A 19,366-nucleotide genomic window follows, 5' to 3' on the forward strand; every position below is an offset into this window, starting at 1 on the left:
TTTCCATGATCAATGAGTCTAGATATCACTAGTTCTGTTATGGGTGAATTACTTCCAACAATGCAGGTTCTTAACATCGACATAGCCATGTGCTGTGGGGATGTGTCTGGTGCTCTGCTCTGTTGGTCTTGAATTCGTTCTGATTCTAATAGACTGTCCATCACATTGGTCTTTTTAGCATGCAGTCAACTCTAGCCTTGCTCTCATACTAAACAACGGCCAATATTGTTCTTCATTCATAAAAGTCAAATCTTAGACGTTCTTGACTATTCTAGTGGTGTACGATCATGCATGTGATGACATCGTCAGTCTAGCGCGAGCACCCTCGGTCCCTCTTCACCCAGCGCTCACCAACACCCAATCCACAATCCATGCGCGTCGCAGTTAAGTATGGCCGCTATGGAACAAGATAACTCAGCGCCCGCAATCCGCTTCAAACGGCGCAAGACTACACACCCAAAGCGTGTCTATGTCGAAAACGATGTCTCAACAATTTCCACTGCTCAGTCTCCAGACGCGCCGACAACGATCGATGCGCGTTCTCCACCGAGAGACGCTTTGGACGAAGAAGACTCGGTGCCCAACCTCAAAGAGATTTTGCGAAACCGAAAGCGTCCGCGTAACCGTCCAAGAGAAGCTTCGCGCGCGGCGGAGGATACTGGCATGGAGATGGTGCAGGTCGACACGTCGAGGCCAGGCCAATACACGAGTCGCTTTATTGCACAGACAGGACAAGTCGTGGATCGCGATGATAAGCAGATGTGAGTGGAAACTCCTCTTATTGGCATGGATTACGTAGACGTTCAGAACAAAACACATCTGATTTACGGAGGCTAATGTATCAGGACGGAATTTGTAGAAGCTCGCATGGCTGAAAAGAACTATCGTCAGTATGGCTGGCCCATTCCAACTCACCTCCAAACTTCCGTTGCGGCAATTGCTCCAGACCTCAAGCACACATTCTCTACGACGTCCTCGAGAACAGGAACAACGACAGGCGTGGACAATCCCGCAGATGTCGAGCATAGCAATCGACTGGCAGCAGGGCAGGGAAAGCTGCAAGAAGTCGACCTAAGCTCGGATGCTGCTGCGCATAATCTCCAGCGTACACAGAACGTATTCAAGCGCGAAGAAGAGCCCCCAAGCAAAGTACGACTAGGCAGAGACGGCAAGCCGCGACGGGGCCCGAAGCGTAGAAACAGCGAGGACATACGGCGCGACCAGATGGTCGAGGCAGTACTCCGTGAATCGAAGCGTGCGTTCCCCATATTCCCCTCGCAACACACCTGCTAATATCACCAGTGGAATACTTCGACGAAGCACCTCCCAATCTCCACAACCCCAGCACCGGCGACAACGACGAGGCAATGGTGGAACGCTTCCGCCTTGAATACTTCGAGTCCATAGAGTCGCGACAACAGCGCAAACCTGTCCTACCACCAGGCCCTAAGGGCGTGAAAGAGCCACCCAAAGGACCGAAACTGGGGGGTTCGAGGAGTGCGAGAGCGGCGATGCGGCTACAGGAAGAGGCAGCGGCGAAAAACAAGAGGTAACATTAGTTGCATGTGGATTTTGCGTGGCCGTGTACAAAGTGTACAAGTACGTCGTTTTTGTCGTGATGAGGATGCGTGGTTAACAATTTGTGTAGCAGAACGAATGATGGGCGATTGCTGGAGCGGTATGAGTATATGCCTGTGGAGATTAAGGAGAAAGCCTGGTATAACTCGTGAGTGTAGACAGTCTGCGACAGGATGTTACAACTGTGCTCCTTGGATGGTCTATAACTTGGCTACAAACGAAACTTCTCACGAATTCTCTTTTCATGATGCGACACACAGGACAGACATAACGACGTACTTTGCAGCCCAGATCAAGACCTGTCCATCATCAAAGAATGCAATTTTCATACCAACCGTATTCATACAAGACTTATTACCCAACATGAGAATATCATCGCGACATAGCCGTTTTCAAACATGAACGAAACCAGAAACTCCCACATCAACAACAGCATACCGAGCCAATCTCATAGCCTAGATATCTATTGCGACCCCTGCCTCGCCTTCTCGGCACAGATCAAAGCGATGATCCTACTCAGCTCTGCACTCTGCATGAACTGCTCCTGCTTCACACTATCATCCACCTCCTCGACAGCCGCGATGTTGTTCGACACGGTCAGCATGCGGTTCTGCAGCGCGAGGAGCTTCGAGAGTGTGTTGTCGAGGAAGGGTGCGGAGAAGGTGATGTTTGTTGGGGATTGGCCCGTAGGCGGGAGGCGCATCTCGAGTTTACGCGGGACCTTCTTGGCGGTTTGGGTGGGTTGTTGCTGTTGTTGCTGCTGTTGTTGTTGCTGCTGCTGTGGCTGAGGTCTGAAGGCATGTGTGTTAGCTTGAATGTTGATCGAGTCAGGTGGTTGTGGCGTTTGAGTTTGAGATGGGCGTCGATGAAGATCGATGCGGCGCCGTTGAGAGAAACGGCCGCTAATCTCAAGCTAAGAGGAGAGTGTGAACGTACTTCTCGCGCTCGACGAACGTCATGTTCTCGGCCATCTCGGCGACGCGGTTTGCAATTCGCGAGGCCATGATTGTGTATGGGGAGGCGTGTTGAGCACCGTTCACTGCGCCGTTGGTAGCGCTCTGGGGCTTTTTGGTCGCGCTTGAGGCGGCCTTCTTTGCTCTTGAGGCGGGCGCTTTGTTGGTTGTGCGATTTACTGGTGCTGAGGCTACGGAGGCTGGCATTTCGGATCGTGTTTTATGAGAGTTGGGTTGGGTTAAGAATCTGCGAAATATGTCAGTATGCGTGCATGGCTCGGCATACGTCGAAGGTCTGACGAAATATGCAGGGGGGTACCCAGGAGTGAATGCTAACCTTTGAACTTGGAGTAAACACAACAATCAACGTGAGCAATGAAAGGGTGTTTTGCGAACGGTAAATGTAGCTTTCTCCTTAAGACACGGGATAGAATTCGCCACGGTAATGATGATGGGGAAACAGGGAACTTCCGTATCCTGACCTGAAGTAGCACCAGAAAGTGGGAAGCAGACGCCACAGGCGACGTCATCGAAACGCACCAGCAGGGGCTAGAATAGCGATCAGTGGAGCAACATTCTTGATCTCGAACCGTGCCTGGACTGACGTCTGATAGCTTCCCGTCTGACATCTGACGGATTGTAGGAGGCAATGTTCGACTGACAACCAAACTCAACATAACCATGGCGCCGCCTATCAATAAGAAGAAGGATGATCTCGGCGCTGGGCTGCGTGTCTCCAAGGATAATCTTACAGAGCATCCCGCGGGACCGCCACGATATGGCGAGTTGACGCAGGCGGAGAGGGCGTTTACGCTCGCGTCGACGTTTCTATCTGGAGTTTTGGCGTATGAATTCATCCGTTTGAAGTTTCTGAATTGCTTTTCAGACTGACTTTGGAACAGAATAAGTGCATCGCAGTTTCTGGGTGCGCCCTTGAAACTCATTGACCCGCAGTTCTATGATGGTTACATGGCCTACACAAAAGAATGTTTTGCGATTCTGGTCACTTGTCTGACTCAATGGTGGGCGCCGACTATCGTGCGAGTTAGCGGCGATTCAAGTATGGTAGGCCAACTCACGCAGAAGAAAGATGGGAGCTTGCAGTGCAATTTCGCAGATCGTATGGTGTTGATGGCAAATCATCAGCTGTACACTGACTGGCTGTATCTGTGGTGGATCGCATATACGAACAACATGCATGGCTTCATCTACATCATCTTGAAGGAGTCGCTGAAGAACATTCCGATCATAGTACGTATCATTCTTCTCGCAATGTTGGCCGAAGACTAACCAAGTAGGGATGGGGATGCCAATTCTACAACTTCATCTTCCTGTCAAGGAACTGGGAGACGGATCAGAGCACCTTCAAGAAACATCTTGCGCAACTTAACAAGCCAAACAACCCAATGTGGCTCATCATCTTCCCGGAAGGAACGAACCTTTCTGCAACGACTCGGGAGAAGAGCAAGAAGTGGGCAGAGAAGAACAACATACAAGACATGAAGCATCAACTTCTGCCACGAAGTACCGGACTGAAATTCTGTTTGAACGAACTCAGAGATACAACGGAATGGCTATACGACTGCACAATCGCCTATGAAGGCGTCCCTCCCGGTCAATTTGGGCAGGACATCTTTACACTGCGCTCCTCTTTCTTCGAAGGCCGACCCCCAAAATCAGTCAACATGCACTGGCGTCGTTTCCACCTCGACACCATCCCCATCCAAAACACCAAAGCTTTCGAAGTTTGGCTACGCAACCGCTGGCGCGAGAAAGACTACATGCTTGAATACTTCAACCGCCATACTCGCTTCCCTGCGGAAGATTTTTGGAAAGAACACCTCGACATGAGCAGTCGCAGCTCGCAGAGTCAGACCTTGCGTAGCGTTCCGCGGCCAGCTGTTCAGATCGAGACACAAGTCAAGTCCGGCAACTGGAACGAGTTCGTCAAGATCTTCGCTCCGATTAGCAGTGTGATGATGGCGCTTACTGTTGCATATGGTGCGTCACCGGGAGATTTGATCCCTGGCGGCAAAGAGTTCTTCGAGCAACATATGCAATCGTTGCTCGGTCAAGGCGGCGATATGAAAAATCTTCCGGGTCCAGAGGAGCTGGAGAAGATGATCGAGGGTGCGGCGCGTATGGGAGCAGCACAGGCAGCTGGGCCCCAGAGTATGCCGCAGATACAGCAGCTTACGCAAGAGAACCTGGCGAAACTGGTTAAGGAGACGGCAATCAAGAACGGGATTGGGATGAGGCGTGTCAGCACAGCGTTACCTTCAACACCGACGAATCTGCTCAATACACTGAAAACATCTCCACAACAGAGGGCAAAGAGCGCTGTCAATTCGCCGTCCGCAGCCAGAAATCCGGCTGGTGCTGCGAAAGCAAGAGCGTCCACTGTTGTAAACGCAAGATCTTCCCCAACCCCCGCAAAGCCCTCAGCACCCGCAAAACCCAAACCGGCCCCCTACACCGGCCCCATGAAGGAAGTCACAACCGCATCCGGAGTGACAATCATGATCCCCGATACCGATGTCGAAAAAGCCAAAAAGACAGGCACAATAGTAACGAAGAACGGTCTCGTTATCAAGATCGGCAAGGAGGAGATAGCGGAGATTGAAAAGGCGCAGAAGAAAACTGGAACTACTGTCATGACAGCTTCTGGTATCCCGATCAAGGTCACTTCATCTGGTGCTATAACCGTGGAGCAGAAGCCTGAGCCGCAGCAGGCCAACAAGTATGTCATTGTGCCTACGGCGAAGAAGCCTGCGCCGGTAGCAGCGAAGGCCCCTCCTAAGTTGGCTTCGACTGCTCCTAAGTCTACTACTGCTCCGAAGAAACTCGGACCGTCAACAGCGGAGAAGGCGACTCCTGCTAACGGGGCGAAGAAGCCTATAGCTGCACCGAAAAAACTCCCGGTCACAAAGGCAGCGCCCAAGAAGTTATGATGCTCCTGCCAGGCAGTGGTTTTGGATAAATGGGATGGGTTGGAAAAGGGATGTACATCATTAGGCGTTGGATACCCAAGTCTGTAGTTTTACGTGTGTAGCGGTTCATACGGCGCTTTGAGTTGAGCTTTGCTTCTTTGCACATAACTCTTTGGTACAAATTGGAGTTGGCAGACAAACGTCTCCCTGCAGCAAAAAAACTGCCATCGCTGTTTTCCGTACATGCAGCTCAAAGCCAGACCGATTAGCGATGACCACACTCTCCACTTCCCCATAAATCCCTGCATCTATCCCGCCCTACCCCGGTCAAATCTGTGCCACACAGACGTCATCGCGAGGGAGGTGTGGGCCGGTAAAACGTCCCATCTCGTGTGGGAAACAGGTTGAAGCTCCTGTGGCGCCGAAAAGCATCATCTCGCCATCATCTTGTACATCCATCCTGGAAAAAACACACACCCTTGACACTGTTGGATTGAGAAACCTTTCTACTTGTCAGTGAACTACGCAGATTGAGCCTTATCATCCTCGTATTCCCAATTTACCGCAGCTTTTGTATTCTATTCATCAGCTTCTAGACTACAACGCAAATATGGCTGGATTCATACAAAACATCATCTGGAACTCGGTCGAAGGGTTCGTCGAAGCCGGGAAGCGGTCTGCCGGCGAATATGCAGGCAACGCGCTGATAAAAGTCGGTGACGTTGTGGAGAATACGGGACGGAGTGTAGGCACAGGTAAGGATGGAATCCCAACGACCTGCGTTCAGAAATCTGCGTCTAACAATGAAAAACGCATAGGCATCGAGCGCAAAGCTACATCCTATGGCTCTTCGCTCTCGGGCCAAACCTACCAAGCTGCCCCGAAAGCGCTGCCCTCCACGGCCCGCAAGCCGGCTGTCAAGCGCTCGAATTCGCTGCCTGCGTCGAGTAAACCGATGGCGGGTGTGAAGAGTATTGGCCCGACGTCCAAGACGCCGATTGGAGCGAACAAGTATCCTGGGGCTAATCAGGTCAATGGTGCGACGAAGAGGGTTACGAATGGAGTGGGTGGAGCGAAGAGTGCCGTTGGAGGTGTGACTGGCGGCGTTGTGGGAGGCGCGCAGAAGAGCATTGGAGGCGTGACTGGCGGTGTCGTAGGCGGTGCTCAGCGAGGCCTGGGAGGAGTAACAAACGGGGCATACAAGTCCATCGGCGGAGTAACAAATACGGCTTCCAAACCTCTCGGCGGCGTAACGAACGGCGCCTCAAAGACTGTGGGAGGAGTAACGAATGGCGCCACGAAGACCGTAGGAGGCGTAACAAACGGAGCTTCAAAGACTCTCGGGGGCGTTACAAATGGAGCCTCGAAGACCCTCGGAGGCGTAACAAACGGCCTCTACAGCGGCGCCCAAAAGCCCCTCGGGGCCCTCCCCAAACCCTACCCCAACAGCACCCCAGCAAAATCCACAAGGTCCGCCAGCCTCCCTCGACCATACCCCAACGTCTCATCCGCCTTTCCCTCCGCAGCGAAGAACACGGTCGTCAAGCCCGGCCAGCCGAAGCCCTTCCAGGCGCCGGCAACGAAGCAACCCGATGCGGCTACGCCGTACCCGGGGACGAATACACTGCCTGGCCAGGCGAGTAAGACGCCTGTCAAGCCAAGATATACGCCTGCACCGCGGTTGGGGTCGCAGGTTAAGCCGGGACAGAAGATGAACCATATTGCTGTTTGAATGGGGAGAGGAAGGGAGCGTGTGAGTGTGTCTGAAGATGAATGAGATGGGGGGTTGAGGATTGAATGGCGTTTTGTTTGGTTGGAATAGATATGAGTATGTATATTATTGTTGTGCTTGAACTTTAATGAGATGAATACTTAACAGGATAAAAAAAGATTTGATGCATTCGCTCGTTGTGACGGGGATGTTGCCTCTAGAGAAGACTTTTGGTAGTGAGTTGATTGCATGCTCGAGCTCTATGCTGATGGTAGCTATAATCTCACTCGGTTCGCAATGCGGAAGCAATATCGGCGTCTGACTGTGTCGTTATTTACATCTGGAAATAACGGCCTTATTTCCGCTTTTGTTGACTCGATGACGATCGACCTCCGCAAAGTATACTCCAGCCTTTTCCTTAAGCAGCAATTGAGCGCCAATCATTAATATGATCATCCCAATTGTATGGACAGCATGCACAGCCGTCTCGGCAAACGCTTGGGAAGGCTTAAATTTCTCTTCGTCAACTCCTACGTTCGCCATTTTTCGCTTTGCGTTTCACATTTGTGGTGCCGGTAGACTGAGTTGCGATGAGGTTGTTTCCAGAGGTAAAAGAGTCTACGCAGGCTAGCCCAATGGCAGCAGACAGTGAGAGGAAGGTTGCGCCTTTAGAGAACGGGAACGGCGACGTCGAAACAGCAGCAGCCCGGAACACAACAACAACGGATGTTGACCCCGAGATCGAGAAGCGCATGCGACGGAAACTCGACTGGCACCTCATTCCGCTTCTTTCGGCGTTGTACCTGCTTGCGTTTATAGATCGGTCGAATATCGGGTGCGTATCTCACTACCTTCTACATATCCTCCCGCTAATCCAACCAGAAATGCGCGCATCGCTGGTATGGAGGAGGACCTGAACCTGAGCAGCTCCCAGTATGAATGGCTCCTCACCATATTCTACATCTCGTACATCTGCTTCGGGTTCGCGTCCATAATGTGGAAAGTCGTGCCTCCGCACATATGGGCCGCAGTTTGCGTGTTTAGCTGGGGCCTCGTGTCGACGGTACAATCTGGCGCTCACTCGTGGAGTGCGATGATGGCGCTGAGGTTCTTCATGGGCATGACTGAGATCGCGTTTGGCCCGGGTGTTCCCTACCTGCTGTCATTCTTCTATCTGCGACATGAACTGGGTCTGAGGGCGGGCATGTTCCTGTCTGCTGCTCCACTGGCCAATTGCTTTGCGGGCGCATTAGCGTATGGCATTACAAGTGAGAGTCCAGCGCTGGCCAAGTGGAGGGTTCTGTTCCTTGTCGAGGGATTGCCCACCATAGTCATGGCTGCTGTGGCTTTCTTCTTCCTCCCTGATAGCCCTGAAAAGGCGCGCTTCCTGACTGAGGAAGAGAAAGCTGTTGCCAGGGCGCGAGGTGTACAGCAAGCCGGCGCGACGACAAGGATAGGCGGCATCAACTGGAAAGAGATGTTGGAAGGACTGACAGATCCTAAAGGCCTGATCCTCGGCGTGAGTGCCCTCTTTCAAAATAATCTGGACGAAATTAACAACCAGCAGTTGATGTATTTCTCCGGAAACGTCGCGTTCTCGTCACTCCCGGTTTTCCTGCCAACCATCCTGACCGAGATGGGCTTCTCAAGTGTGAGTGCGCAAGGTTTGACAGCACCGCCGTTCTTCTTGTCATTCCTGACAGTCATTGCCACCACGTACATTGCCGACCGTACACAACAACGCGGCATCACCATCATGATACTCACTGCCATCGGTGGTGTGGGATATGTAATTCTGGCTACTGCAAAGAGCGTTGCTGCAAGATACTTTGGCGTGTTCCTGGCCGCTGCGGGCATCTTCCCAGCCATCGGGAATGTCCTGCCCTGGGTCACGAACAACCAAGGCTCAGATACACGGCGAGGTGCGGGTATTGTCATCCTGAACCTAATCGGGCAATGCGGACCGTTGTTGGGGACTCGATTGTATGTGAAATTGATCCATCTGTGTGATATCTACTAATTACGTGTCTTAGGTATCCAACGAAGGAGGGACCCTTTTACGTCAAGGGCCAGTCAGTATGTGCAGCATTCATGTTCCTATTCTGTATTCTTGCGCTCGGCCTGAGAACGGTGCTTGTGTGGGAGAACAAGAAGCTTGATCGCAAGTATGGCACGGTGGCACAGCAGAAGATAGCAATGCAGGAGGCGGCCGTTCGAGGTGAAGGAAAGGGCGCGGTTGCGGTTGAGAATTACGGGCCGTTGTTCAGATATGTGTTGTAATGCCAGTTCACGATATATTGGAAGAAGAATGTACGTCTCAGCTTGCAGAGGTAGCTGTAGTTGTTTGCTGTTTTTCGTGCCATGAACACCACTAGGGACATTGTTTTGTCTAGAAGTGCTCCACTTGCTGCATGTCTATTGTGAAACGCAGATCACTACGTCATGAGAATGTCAAGCCACGAGACTAGAAGCCTTGTTCTGGCGCCAACCTAAAGAGGCAGGAAGGCACGCGCGCAATCGTCTCTTTGTCTGTTAGTGTGAGAAAGGGGTGAGACGGATAGTGGCAACGCTGGGATATTCGCGGTGAGATGGAATGCAAATGAAGCACGGGGTTTGATGTGCAGCGGAGAAGTGCATGTCCACGCGCAAACCCCATGGTTCATGCACTGATGCACCGTGCTATGAGAAAGGATCTAGACTACAGACGGGCAAGTCCAGCGCATGGGGCAGGAATTCCGTCACTGATACTAGTAGCGAAGTTTCACGTCCAAGTTCAAGTCTTCGTCGCCAGCGTCTCCACCCTGCCAGCAACTCAGTCTCGCGTCTGCATGTTCCTGCTGACACCTCCCTTACAATTGGTTACCAGCAGCGCACAATCTTGCCATGACGCCGAATCCTGTTGGCCCAGCAGGGTCGGGCAATGCACCCGCTATCAAAGATAACGGGGGCCCATCGTATGCTGAAGCTGCAACACCCAACACGCCAGGTTATTTTCCCAAGCAAGACGCGCCTGGGGCCTCGTCGACAGCACCCGCCAAGAAGAAGAAGCACCGAGGTGGCAAGAAGAGGCGCAACCGGCGACAGTCATTCGCGGCGACGCCCGATCTGGGCACCGGCGACATGAGCGATGAGCGTCCGTCCATGGGCGACTCCCGGGGCAGCAGCGGCTTCTACCGCCACCACGGCAACCTCAGCAGCACCAGTCTGGAGAGCGAGGCGCTGCTCGACCACCGCGACCACCCCACGATACGCACGCGTCGGCCCAGCGTGCCCGTCACGTCGGCCTTCCAGCCGCGTGCCAGCCAGCCGTTTGTCAACTCGCCTGCCCGTCTGAGCGCACCCAGCGGGGGGTACGGCCGGTCGAGGCTTGCCCACACGCCAGAGGTCAGCTACGATGACCAGTACGAAGACGATGCAGACGACCGGACGCCGTTGATGGGCAACCCCCAGCGCGAGGCTAGAGGCAGTGCAGGCTATGGTGGCGCGAGCACTACTTCGAGCGTTGGCAGACAGCGAAGACTCAGCAGGACATCAGCCTCGAGCGAGGAGCTGCATCGCCCCAATCTCTTCACCCAGCACCACCACTCGCAGACCAACCTCGACGAGTACGATGTCAACAACCCGCCGTCGGTGCCCACCAGTCCGGCATTCGATGCCGTCAAGGGGCTCGACGATGTCATGTTCACCGGCGACCTGAACCACTCTCCAGAGCTCGGTAGGCCTCCGACCAAGTCTCGCGATGCCTTGATCGACATCGACGAGCCCTCGCCAGGAACCAACATCGGCTCGCCTACGACACCCGGCGGTGGATTCCGTCGCCGCATGACGGCGTCGGCAATAGGAGATGTCTGTTTCCCACACGAGGCCATGTCTGAGCTGGGCAATGACGATGAGGTCGCCCTGACGACAGGGGAGCCAACAACGCGCCGTCGACGACGCCAATGGCCCAATCTTGAGATCCTGGATGCTTGGTCGCGTCAAGAGAAGGAGCAGCGAACTGTCGAGGGCATGCGCATGCGCAAAGTCAGCGAACCACTGATGGTCAATGGGCGTTTACGGCCCAAGAGGCAAGTGTGGCATCGCGAGATGAGTGACGCGCCATTCCGGTTTACCTACTTCAACGAGAACTTCGACAACACGATTCATAGCCAAAACATCAGCGAGCTTGTTCAACCTGGGCAGACTTTCAGGACTCTTTTCATCCCTGATGCTCCGGTTCTCGAGGACAGCAGCGATGATGACAGCGACGACGAAGACGCGATGCACTATAGCACAAACGGGAATTCGAGAGCACCAACGCGGTCGGCGTCAAAGTTGGGTGACAAGATATCGTCTGGTGAGCAGACGCGCTCGACCACGCCACGCCCGACAGACGACAAGTCTAAGCGATTTGGCCCTCGACCTGCGTGGTGGCTCGATGTGCTGTCTCCCACTGAGAATGAAATGACGGTTATCCAAAAAACGTTTGGTCTTCACCCGCTCACGACGGAAGATATTCTCATGCAGGAACAGCGCGAGAAGGTGGAGCTTTTCAAGCACTACTACTTCATCAACTACCGCACTTTCGAACAAGACGAACATAGCGAGGACTACCTAGAACCGGTGAATCTGTACGTTGTCGTCTTCCGTGAGGGTGTGATCAGCTTCCACTTCTCCATGACGCCACATCCAGCCAATGTACGTCGTCGTGTACGCCAACTTTCCGACTACCTAGTCTTGTCGCCGGATTGGATATCGTATGCTATTATCGACGACATCACCGATGCTTACCAGCCCATGATCCAAGGTATTGAGGAGGAGGTGGATGAAATTGACGAAGCCATTTTACGCCTTCACTCTATAGATGGTGAGGATGCGGAGAATGAGGACGAGAAGGTAGAGGACCAGTCCAAGAAAGGACGTGACATGCTACGTCGCGTGGGCGAATGCCGCAAGAAGGTCATGAGTCTGTACCGGCTGTTGGGCAACAAGGCGGATGTCATCAAGGGCTTTGCCAAAAGGTGCAACGAGCAGTGGGACATTGCACCGCGCAACGAGATCGGCATGTACCTCGGTGATATTCAGGATCACATTGTTACCATGACGGCCAACTTGAGTCATTACGAGAAGTAAGTTTTATAGACGTGTTGAAGATGGTGCGTCTGCTAACGGTTGTGTAGTCTGCTCTCGCGAGCGCACAGCAATTACCTTGCTCAGATCAACATCCGCATGAACGAGCGACAGGAGAAGACGTCGGATATCCTGGGCAAACTGACGGTGCTCGGTACCATTGTGCTGCCCATGAACGTCGTCACGGGTATCTGGGGCATGAACTGGTATGTAGAAGTTTTCATGTTGATGGTCAAGACGTCATGCTAACTCGCCTACAGTCTCGTACCTGGTCAGGACGTCAACAGCCTGACGTGGTTCTGGTGCATTACCGGCGGGCTTATTGGATTTGGTACTCTGTGCTACCTTATCGCTAAGAGAGTGTATGGCATTGTGTAGTAGTGTAGTTCTACTATCACGGCGCCCTTTTTTGTTGTTTGGGCGGTCTCTCGCTTTGGACGTGGATGATACTCATACGTGGGGAAAAGAATGTATACCTATGTGTTCTAGTATACGTAATTTCTGGTGCTTTTGATCAATGGATTGGATTGGGCGGCTTGTTCATAATGTTTTCAGTCAATGCATGCATGTTGTGGATGAGGGGTTTGGAGGTCCGGTGAGGAGAGGCTGATGCATGGCCCATGGCAAGCGTGTGGCTGTGGATGGATTCACCGGATGAAAGATCAGGGATAACGGTGCGATAACCAGTGTTTTTTTACGGCAGGTGTATGCAGGGTAGGGTAATCTCATTAGATAGTGTCTGGCATCTCATTCGAGTGTTGTAAGATGTCATTTTGTGTATCGATGGGGTTTGTTTCGTGCGTGCGTACGTGCTTGCTTGCTTGCTTGCCTGCCTGTTTCACCTGCAAGGTCTCCCTGACCCTGTTTACAAAACGAAGCGAAGATTCTGTCTGGTCACAAGGACTGCCTGGATAACTAGCAGAAGTGACAGCTGAAGACAAGTCAAGTCAAGTCAAGCAAGACATGTGCAGGTGGGTTGTCACATGGGTCTGCATGCTCTCTCGCTCTTTCTCACACCGTCTGTGGGGCTGTGAGGGTCGATGTATGATGCGTGCGGTGGGCAGCGTTGGGGTTTGCATGGGGCTGCAAGCAGTGCACTCCTTGTGAAGGTGGTAAAACAGGCGTATTTCTGCTCGGACACGCCTGGACAGTGGACGGGGCATTAGTCAACGGGCGGATCGTCCGGTCCTGGGTATTGCGCTTGTGACGTCAGCGAACGGTGTTGCGTGTGTGGGCAAACTGGGCAGTCACGGCCATGGACTGCGCCTGATGTCTTGCTGGGCGCCCCGCCGAGCCTGACTTGACCTGACTTGACTTGACATGCTGGGTCTCCTCCAGTTCGTGCCGGGCCTATCTTCTTATTACTCCACCTGTCCCGCCGTCCGAGCCTGCCATTTCTTCGCTGCCCATCGCTGCGCTGCGCTGCTCTGCACTGCACGTCACTGCTGCGAACCCCCCGCCGTCCCGCTCGCCGTTGACTTGCAGCCGTGCAGACCCGTGACAGACGCTGCACCACGACGTCACCGCCGTCGCTCCGCCAGCCCTAGACCCCTCGAGTGACATCCTCCACCACCACCGACACACACACACGCACACACGCACGCCGCCTGCCCCGCGCCGCCGCCCACCATGTCGGTCATCTACGCCGAGCGAGAGCGCGAGCGCGAGCGCGACTGGGAGAGTGGCTCAACCCGCGGCTACACGACGGTGCGGCGCTACAAGATGCCCGAGCATAGCCTGGAAGAAGACACGTACGAGTCGCAGATGCGCATGGTCCACCGCGGGCGCAACGACTACGACGACCGCCGCTCTGCCGTCAACGTCAACGTCAACGACTACACCATCGAACGCAGCGAGGCCCAGGCCCCCGTCCGCCAGGTCCGCGAGTACCGCTACGCCGACCGCTCGCCGTCGCCGCGCGCCCGCGAAGTGCGCGAGTACCGCATCGAGCGCGAGTTCGAGCGTTCGCCGTCGCCGGCCCCCACGGTCCGCGAGGTGCGCATCACGCGCGAGAGAGAGCTCGACTATGAGCGTGACTACGAGCGCGAGTACGAGCGCGAGGCGCCCCGCGAGCACCCGTACGAGCTGGAGAAGTACTCGCGGTCGACCGAGTACTACCGCGAGCCGCAGCAGGTCCAGCAGCCCCCGCCGCCCCAGCAGATCCAGATCCAGCAGCTGCCGCCCCCGCCACAGCCGCAGCCGCAGTACCAGCCGCAGCCCCAGGCCCAGTCCATCGTCATCCACAACGAGGCCCCGCAGCCCATGCAGATGCCCATGCAGATGCCCATGCCCATGCCCATCATCTTCCGCGACGAGGCGCCCCAGCAGATCATCATCCGCGAGCGCGAGCCGGCCTACGACTTCATGGAGCGCCAGGAGGTGACCAACGACAGACAGGTCGCCCGCCCCCACCCGGAAGACGACTACTACTACGAGCGCCGCGTCAAGCAGGTCGAGCGCCCACGCCGGGACGAGAGGCAGGACTACGGCCGCGAGCGCTACGACGATAGGAACTACCACAGCGACGACGACCGCTACTACTACAAGGAAAAGGACACGTGGGAGGAGGGGAGCGACACCAAGACCAAGCGCAACCTCGCGGCAGGGGCCCTCACCGGCGTGGCTGCGGGTCAGATCATGCGCCACCACCGCAAGAGGAAGGGCGAAGAGGCCGGCGGCAGCATCGGCAACGCACTCGGCTACGGGACGCTGGGCGCCGTCAGCGCCGTCGCCCTCGACAAGTTCAGCAACCGCGAGCGCTCCAGGTCGCGTTCTTGGGAGAGGGGCCGCCGCCACGACGACCGCTCGAGCAACCGCGAGCGCAGCAAGTCGAGGGTCAAGCAGGTCGGCACGCTCGCGGCCATTGCGAGCATCGGCGCCATTGCCTATGCCGCCGGCCGCAAGAAGAAGGAGCCCGCCGTCACCACCACGGTCATAGAAGAGCACCGCCACAGGTCGCGCTCGAGGAGGGGGCGGTCCAAGTCGGTCGTGAGCAGGCGCTCTTCCAGGGGTACGTCGCGCAGCAAGAGCAAGCACGGCAAGCACAAGCGCCGCCACAGTAGAGCTGCCGAAGCCGGTCTTGCCAGTGCCGCCGTGGCTGGCCTCTCCCAGCGCAAGAGGAGCAAGTCTCGACACCGCGAAGGGAAGCGCGAGAAGAGCAGAGTCAGACAGGGTGTGCCCATCGCTGCTGCCACTGTCGCTGGCGCAGCCGCCACTGGACTGTACGAGAAGCACAGGGCTAAGAAGGATAACAGGTCGAGGTCGCGCTCACAGTCGAGATCGCGCTCGCGGTCGAGATCAAGGTCGGTGCTCTCCCGCCTAACTGGGCATGGCCGTGGTAGGCGTGGAAGCACATCAGGTGACCCCAATCTAGTAGAGTACGGCGTTGATCCCATCTATACCGATTCCGCGCGCTCACGAAGCCGGGAGCGCGGCCGGCGGCGACGGTCCTCCTCTTCGTCCTCACGCGGTCGACACGGCAGCCGAAGCCGAAGCCGAAGCAAGAGTCGAAGCCGGAGTCGTGCACGATCGGTAGCGGAGACGGCCGCCGTCGCTGGTGTTGCTGGTCTGGCTGCCCACGAAGCAGCAAAGCGACGAGACCAGAAGAAGGCCGAGAAGGAGCGAGACCGCCGTCGTAAGTCCAACCCTTATCCATCCAACAATTAGCACGCTCACACATGATCAGGCGAAGACGACTCGGCCTACTCGACTGCTAGCTACAGTCCCTACGGCAGTCCCAGTCGCTCAACCAACCTAGGCACCGACTCCCGCTACTTCCCCGAAACAAACTACTTCCCTCCCCCTCCCGCGCCCTCGGCTCCTCCAGCCCACGACCCCCTATCCCCATACCCCCCTTACAACCCCGCCGACTACCCCCCACCGCCAAGCACCGCCTACGACTCCCGCGACGACCTCAACCACGGCAACCCCTACGCACCCCACCCACACAACGAGCCCCCCTACGGCCAGCCCCGCCGTCCCAAAGACAATGTGAGTGCTCCGGCCCTTGAATACGAGCACTTCCCCTTCGCACCCGACGCACCCGCCCCGGTGCCTGTGCCGCCGTCTGCCTTTGCGCCTGCACGTGGTGGGTTGGCTCAACCACCCGCGAGACAAGAGCCCTTTTACTAACCCCACCCCCGAGCAGAATTCTTGAGCGACCGCGACCGTGATCGAGACTCCCCGAGTTCGATGCTGGACTCGACTCGTGGCGAGAAGAGCGTCCAGTTCGATTTGAATACGCAGGAGCAGGAGGCGCCTGTGATGGCCTCGCCTGATGATGATGAGAGGGAGGATGAAAGGGAGCGTGAGCGTGATGAGCTTCATGACCGTGAGAGGGAGCGTGATCGTGATCGTGACCGTGATTCACGACACCGCGATAGACGAGCACACGATGATGACCGAGACCACGACCGAAACTACGACGACCACGATACACATGACCGAGAAAACAGACGACAACACCGCCACCAAGATGATGACCATCACGGCGATTCCTCCCGCAAACGCCGCCGTCGCCGTAACAGCGATTCCGACGCGTCGGAGGCTACCATCGACGTCCCACGCAAGAGCGACGAGGAGGTCTTGGCCGAGCAGTTGAAGAGCGTTTTGGCGGGCTTGTTTCGATAGTGGCGGTACTTGTCTTGTTTGAAATGTCTTTCCTAGGGGGTTAATTGTATACTTTTTCTTTCTTGATTGACGGGGCGTGACTTGACTGCCTTGTGATGGTTTTCTTTGCCCTCTGCTTTTCTTAAAACTCTCTTGTTTGAGACTGTCTTGGTTCTTTTCGCGTGATGATATATATATACACAAAGAGATGAGATGAGGAAGGAATTCATGAACCGACACGAAAGATCTCTCACATGATCAAGAGATAGATAGCCCGTTCCTAACCGCATCCATTTTTTATCTATATTAAATTATTGTGTATGGAAGATTGCACGACTCAATCAGCAGCGACTCCGCTTCTTCTTCCACCTCTTTCTCTCTATTGTTACGTCCCCCAAGAAATTCCGCACGCTCAAATACTTCAAAAAAACAACGAAGAACAGCTAGAAAAAAACTCCCAATCCCCTCCCATTTTTGAAAAAAAATCTTCACATGCGCCTATCCCCACCCATCCTACAAATACAACCAACCAACCAACCATCTAATCAACCCTGCGCTGAAGCCAGAACCGAGACGATCAACATCTCAAATAGGCTCCGCTTTCGTCTGCATAGCCTGCTGCATCGTGTTCTGTCCCCAGTTCTGCTGCAGGCCCGCGCTGTTTGGCGGGTTCGAAGACGCCGAGTTCATGCGCTGAGGGCCTGGCGACTGCTTCACCGTTGCCGACTGGCCTTTCCAGCCGGGGAACAGGTTTTGCAGCTTGATGTACAGCTTGACGAGCTCGTCGGGGGTTGAGGGCGCAGACATGATGGCGGGTCCTGGTTGGAGGGGCTGGTTTGGTTTTGCGTGTTTTTCGCACTGTTGGGCCATGTACGAGAGGTTTGCTTGGAGGCGACGGACGTATCTGGTGTTGTTTGTTAGTGGTGTGTTGTGGTATGGGTGAGAGGAGGGTCGGGAATACATACTCGACGTACTCCTTGCTTGGCGGGGGCTTGTTCTCTTCGGGTGGTCCTATCTGCCCTGCTTTACCCTGGCCTTGTAGCTCACATGCCTCTTTGATGAGGAGACTATTGATCTCCAGCAGCGTCGCCATGCGCTCATCGCTGCGCGCCTGTGCGACCGGCGTCACAGGCGAGGGCGGGACAGCCTTGACGGGCGTCTGCACCGTCTCCGACTTGATGGCGGGCTGCATGGTCATCTGCTGCTGGCCGTTGGACGCGAGGGTGGTGCTGGGCGATTGCTGCTGCTGCTGGGGCGGCGCATACAACTGGCCACTGGCACTCGCAGGGGACGCTGTGCTGCGGTTCTGCGCAAAGTGCTGGTGGGCGGGCGACGACAGGGTCTGGTTGTATGGCGCGCTGGAGTAGGGGCTTAGTTGTTGTTGTTGCTGCTGTTGTTGGTGTTGTTGATGTTGTTGTTGTTGCTGCTGCTGCTGCTGCTGTTGTTGCTGAAGTGCGGCTGCTTCATAACCATCATGTCAGCACAATACGCGTCACACTACACGGCGTGGGACAGAGTGTGGCAGGCCATGACGGCGGTAGCGCCAAGGGCACGTCACTGGGTCTTACCTCGTGGGTGGTGAAGCTGGGACTGGCCCTGGGGCATCTGCATCACGGCGCCGGGGCCCGCCATGTTCGGGAACGAGGCGGCTTGGCCATTAGGGAACTGGCCGTATGCAGCATTAAACGACGAGTTTGGGTTCGGGCCTGGCTGCTGCAGCCGAGCGTGTGGATCCGCCGTGTAGAAGTGCGAGTGTTGCGGGGAGGCCGTGGAGAAGGGCGCGCCAAACGAGGCATGCTGGCTATTGTAATCCATCGCACTCGCTGCAAATCATTGGGCACGTCGCACAGCGCGGTTTAGATTGATTGGGGGTGGATGATCAAAGAGAGGATAACGTGCGGTGATAAGGTTGGGTGGGTGCCCGTTTTCGACGAGGCGCAGGGTCCACAGCCCCCAGCCAAGGGCGACTTGTGCCATCGCAACAGCTGCTTGCTGCTGAGGGCAGACAGCAGCAACTCGACGAACATGAGCATCTTCACGCCTCTTGCACACTCCAACACCGGTACCGCTGCTAGCACCGCTGCCGGCAGCCAGACATGTCCGTCTCGTTCGGTGGCTCAAGCGTCATTCACCCACACGTACACCTCCGACCACATCCCTGTCGCCTGACCCACTTGTGTCCAGATCCGTTCCCGAGCGCATGCGTTCCAGACGACCACATATGAATTGCCACTTCGTCTACGTACGCTCCCAAAGAATACAGTGGACTGCATTCCACATGTGTGATTCGTCCTCTACGCTGATCTACAGTCTGTGTCACGTCCCTCTAACCGAGCTCCTGCCCATGGCGGCATCGATCATATGTGATGTGCAATGGTGGCTGCAGCATGGCGGACACCTGCAGCGGAAAGTCTTCTGGATATCGTCCATGGCGTACGGTCGGAAATTATGGGGCTCCCACACGAGACATGGTCGAT

The 19,366-nt window shown here is 55.3% G+C and overlaps 8 protein-coding genes across 8 annotated transcripts; 6 read left to right on the top strand and 2 right to left on the bottom strand.

Annotated features, from left to right (window-relative positions):
- The first annotated feature begins 347 nt into the window (after window positions 1-347).
- Window positions 348-1,775, top strand: P153DRAFT_362286 (uncharacterized protein). The gene is made up of 4 exons (XM_033667095.1): window positions 348-761; window positions 846-1,255; window positions 1,303-1,599; window positions 1,649-1,775. The coding sequence occupies exons 1-3, from the start codon at window positions 391-393 to the stop codon at window positions 1,551-1,553; spliced, it is 1,032 nt and encodes a 343-aa protein (XP_033528913.1). The 5' UTR covers window positions 348-390; the 3' UTR covers window positions 1,554-1,599; window positions 1,649-1,775.
- P153DRAFT_362287 (uncharacterized protein) lies at window positions 1,692-2,915 on the bottom strand. Its single transcript, XM_033667096.1, has 3 exons — window positions 2,869-2,915; window positions 2,515-2,778; window positions 1,692-2,369 (listed from the first exon to the last, which is right to left on the bottom strand). Exons 2-3 carry the CDS (start codon window positions 2,736-2,738, stop codon window positions 2,042-2,044), a joined length of 552 nt encoding a protein of 183 aa, XP_033528914.1. The 5' UTR covers window positions 2,739-2,778; window positions 2,869-2,915; the 3' UTR covers window positions 1,692-2,041.
- Window positions 2,916-3,212: 297 nt separating this feature from the next.
- P153DRAFT_278764 (acyltransferase-domain-containing protein) lies at window positions 3,213-5,482 on the top strand (the record flags this gene model as incomplete). The annotated part of the gene is made up of 3 exons (XM_033662972.1): window positions 3,213-3,376; window positions 3,434-3,782; window positions 3,830-5,482. 3 exons carry the CDS (start codon window positions 3,213-3,215, stop codon window positions 5,480-5,482), a joined length of 2,166 nt encoding a protein of 721 aa, XP_033528915.1.
- Window positions 5,483-5,593: 111 nt separating this feature from the next.
- On the top strand, window positions 5,594-7,193 carry P153DRAFT_402266 (uncharacterized protein; the record flags this gene model as incomplete). Its single annotated transcript, XM_033671965.1, has 3 exons — window positions 5,594-6,216; window positions 6,280-6,609; window positions 6,745-7,193. The coding sequence occupies exons 1-3, from the start codon at window positions 6,072-6,074 to the stop codon at window positions 7,191-7,193; spliced, it is 924 nt and encodes a 307-aa protein (XP_033528916.1). The 5' UTR covers window positions 5,594-6,071.
- A 402-nt stretch (window positions 7,194-7,595) lies between these two features.
- Window positions 7,596-9,546, top strand: P153DRAFT_362291 (pantothenate transporter liz1). Its single transcript, XM_033667097.1, has 4 exons — window positions 7,596-8,007; window positions 8,055-8,691; window positions 8,740-9,155; window positions 9,206-9,546. Exons 1-4 carry the CDS (start codon window positions 7,808-7,810, stop codon window positions 9,450-9,452), a joined length of 1,500 nt encoding a protein of 499 aa, XP_033528917.1. The 5' UTR covers window positions 7,596-7,807; the 3' UTR covers window positions 9,453-9,546.
- Window positions 9,547-9,722: 176 nt separating this feature from the next.
- P153DRAFT_304980 (cora-domain-containing protein) lies at window positions 9,723-13,039 on the top strand. The gene is made up of 4 exons (XM_033664585.1): window positions 9,723-9,894; window positions 9,930-12,280; window positions 12,332-12,487; window positions 12,542-13,039. The coding sequence occupies exons 2-4, from the start codon at window positions 10,056-10,058 to the stop codon at window positions 12,657-12,659; spliced, it is 2,499 nt and encodes an 832-aa protein (XP_033528918.1). The 5' UTR covers window positions 9,723-9,894; window positions 9,930-10,055; the 3' UTR covers window positions 12,660-13,039.
- Window positions 13,040-13,626: 587 nt separating this feature from the next.
- P153DRAFT_427220 (uncharacterized protein) lies at window positions 13,627-16,910 on the top strand (the record flags this gene model as incomplete). The annotated part of the gene is made up of 3 exons (XM_033672654.1): window positions 13,627-15,915; window positions 15,967-16,368; window positions 16,429-16,910. The coding sequence occupies exons 1-3, from the start codon at window positions 13,911-13,913 to the stop codon at window positions 16,908-16,910; spliced, it is 2,889 nt and encodes a 962-aa protein (XP_033528919.1). The 5' UTR covers window positions 13,627-13,910.
- A 564-nt stretch (window positions 16,911-17,474) lies between these two features.
- Window positions 17,475-18,288, bottom strand: P153DRAFT_279149 (uncharacterized protein; the record flags this gene model as incomplete). Its single annotated transcript, XM_033662999.1, has 2 exons — window positions 17,475-17,793; window positions 17,855-18,288. Coding segments are annotated over 2 exons (753 nt in total), but the record flags the coding sequence as incomplete, so codon positions are not given.
- Window positions 18,289-19,366: the final 1,078 nt, after the last annotated feature.

Source organism: Dothidotthia symphoricarpi (genome assembly GCF_010015815.1).
Source record: "Dothidotthia symphoricarpi CBS 119687 unplaced genomic scaffold P153scaffold_1, whole genome shotgun sequence".
NCBI classification, from domain to species: Eukaryota; Fungi; Ascomycota; class Dothideomycetes; order Pleosporales; family Dothidotthiaceae; genus Dothidotthia; species Dothidotthia symphoricarpi.

Excerpts from the sequence above, each read along its gene's own strand:
- P153DRAFT_362286 (XM_033667095.1), top strand. The coding sequence starts at position 391 with ATGGCCGCTATGGAACAAGATAACTCAGCGCCCGCAATCCGCTTCAAA. Across the intron at positions 762-845 it reads GATCGCGATGATAAGCAGAT|GACGGAATTTGTAGAAGCTC; the intron begins GTGAGTGGAAAC and ends CTAATGTATCAG. Across the intron at positions 1,256-1,302 it reads AGTACTCCGTGAATCGAAGC|TGGAATACTTCGACGAAGCA; the intron begins GTGCGTTCCCCA and ends TAATATCACCAG.
- P153DRAFT_362287 (XM_033667096.1), bottom strand. The coding sequence starts at position 2,738 with ATGCCAGCCTCCGTAGCCTCAGCACCAGTAAATCGCACAACCAACAAA. Across the intron at positions 2,370-2,514 it reads ACGTTCGTCGAGCGCGAGAA|ACCTCAGCCACAGCAGCAGC; the intron begins GTACGTTCACAC and ends ACATGCCTTCAG.
- P153DRAFT_362291 (XM_033667097.1), top strand. The coding sequence starts at position 7,808 with ATGGCAGCAGACAGTGAGAGGAAGGTTGCGCCTTTAGAGAACGGGAAC. Across the intron at positions 8,008-8,054 it reads ATAGATCGGTCGAATATCGG|AAATGCGCGCATCGCTGGTA; the intron begins GTGCGTATCTCA and ends TAATCCAACCAG. Across the intron at positions 9,156-9,205 it reads CCGTTGTTGGGGACTCGATT|GTATCCAACGAAGGAGGGAC; the intron begins GTATGTGAAATT and ends TACGTGTCTTAG.
- P153DRAFT_304980 (XM_033664585.1), top strand. The coding sequence starts at position 10,056 with ATGACGCCGAATCCTGTTGGCCCAGCAGGGTCGGGCAATGCACCCGCT. Across the intron at positions 12,281-12,331 it reads AACTTGAGTCATTACGAGAA|TCTGCTCTCGCGAGCGCACA; the intron begins GTAAGTTTTATA and ends ACGGTTGTGTAG. Across the intron at positions 12,488-12,541 it reads GGTATCTGGGGCATGAACTG|TCTCGTACCTGGTCAGGACG; the intron begins GTATGTAGAAGT and ends ACTCGCCTACAG.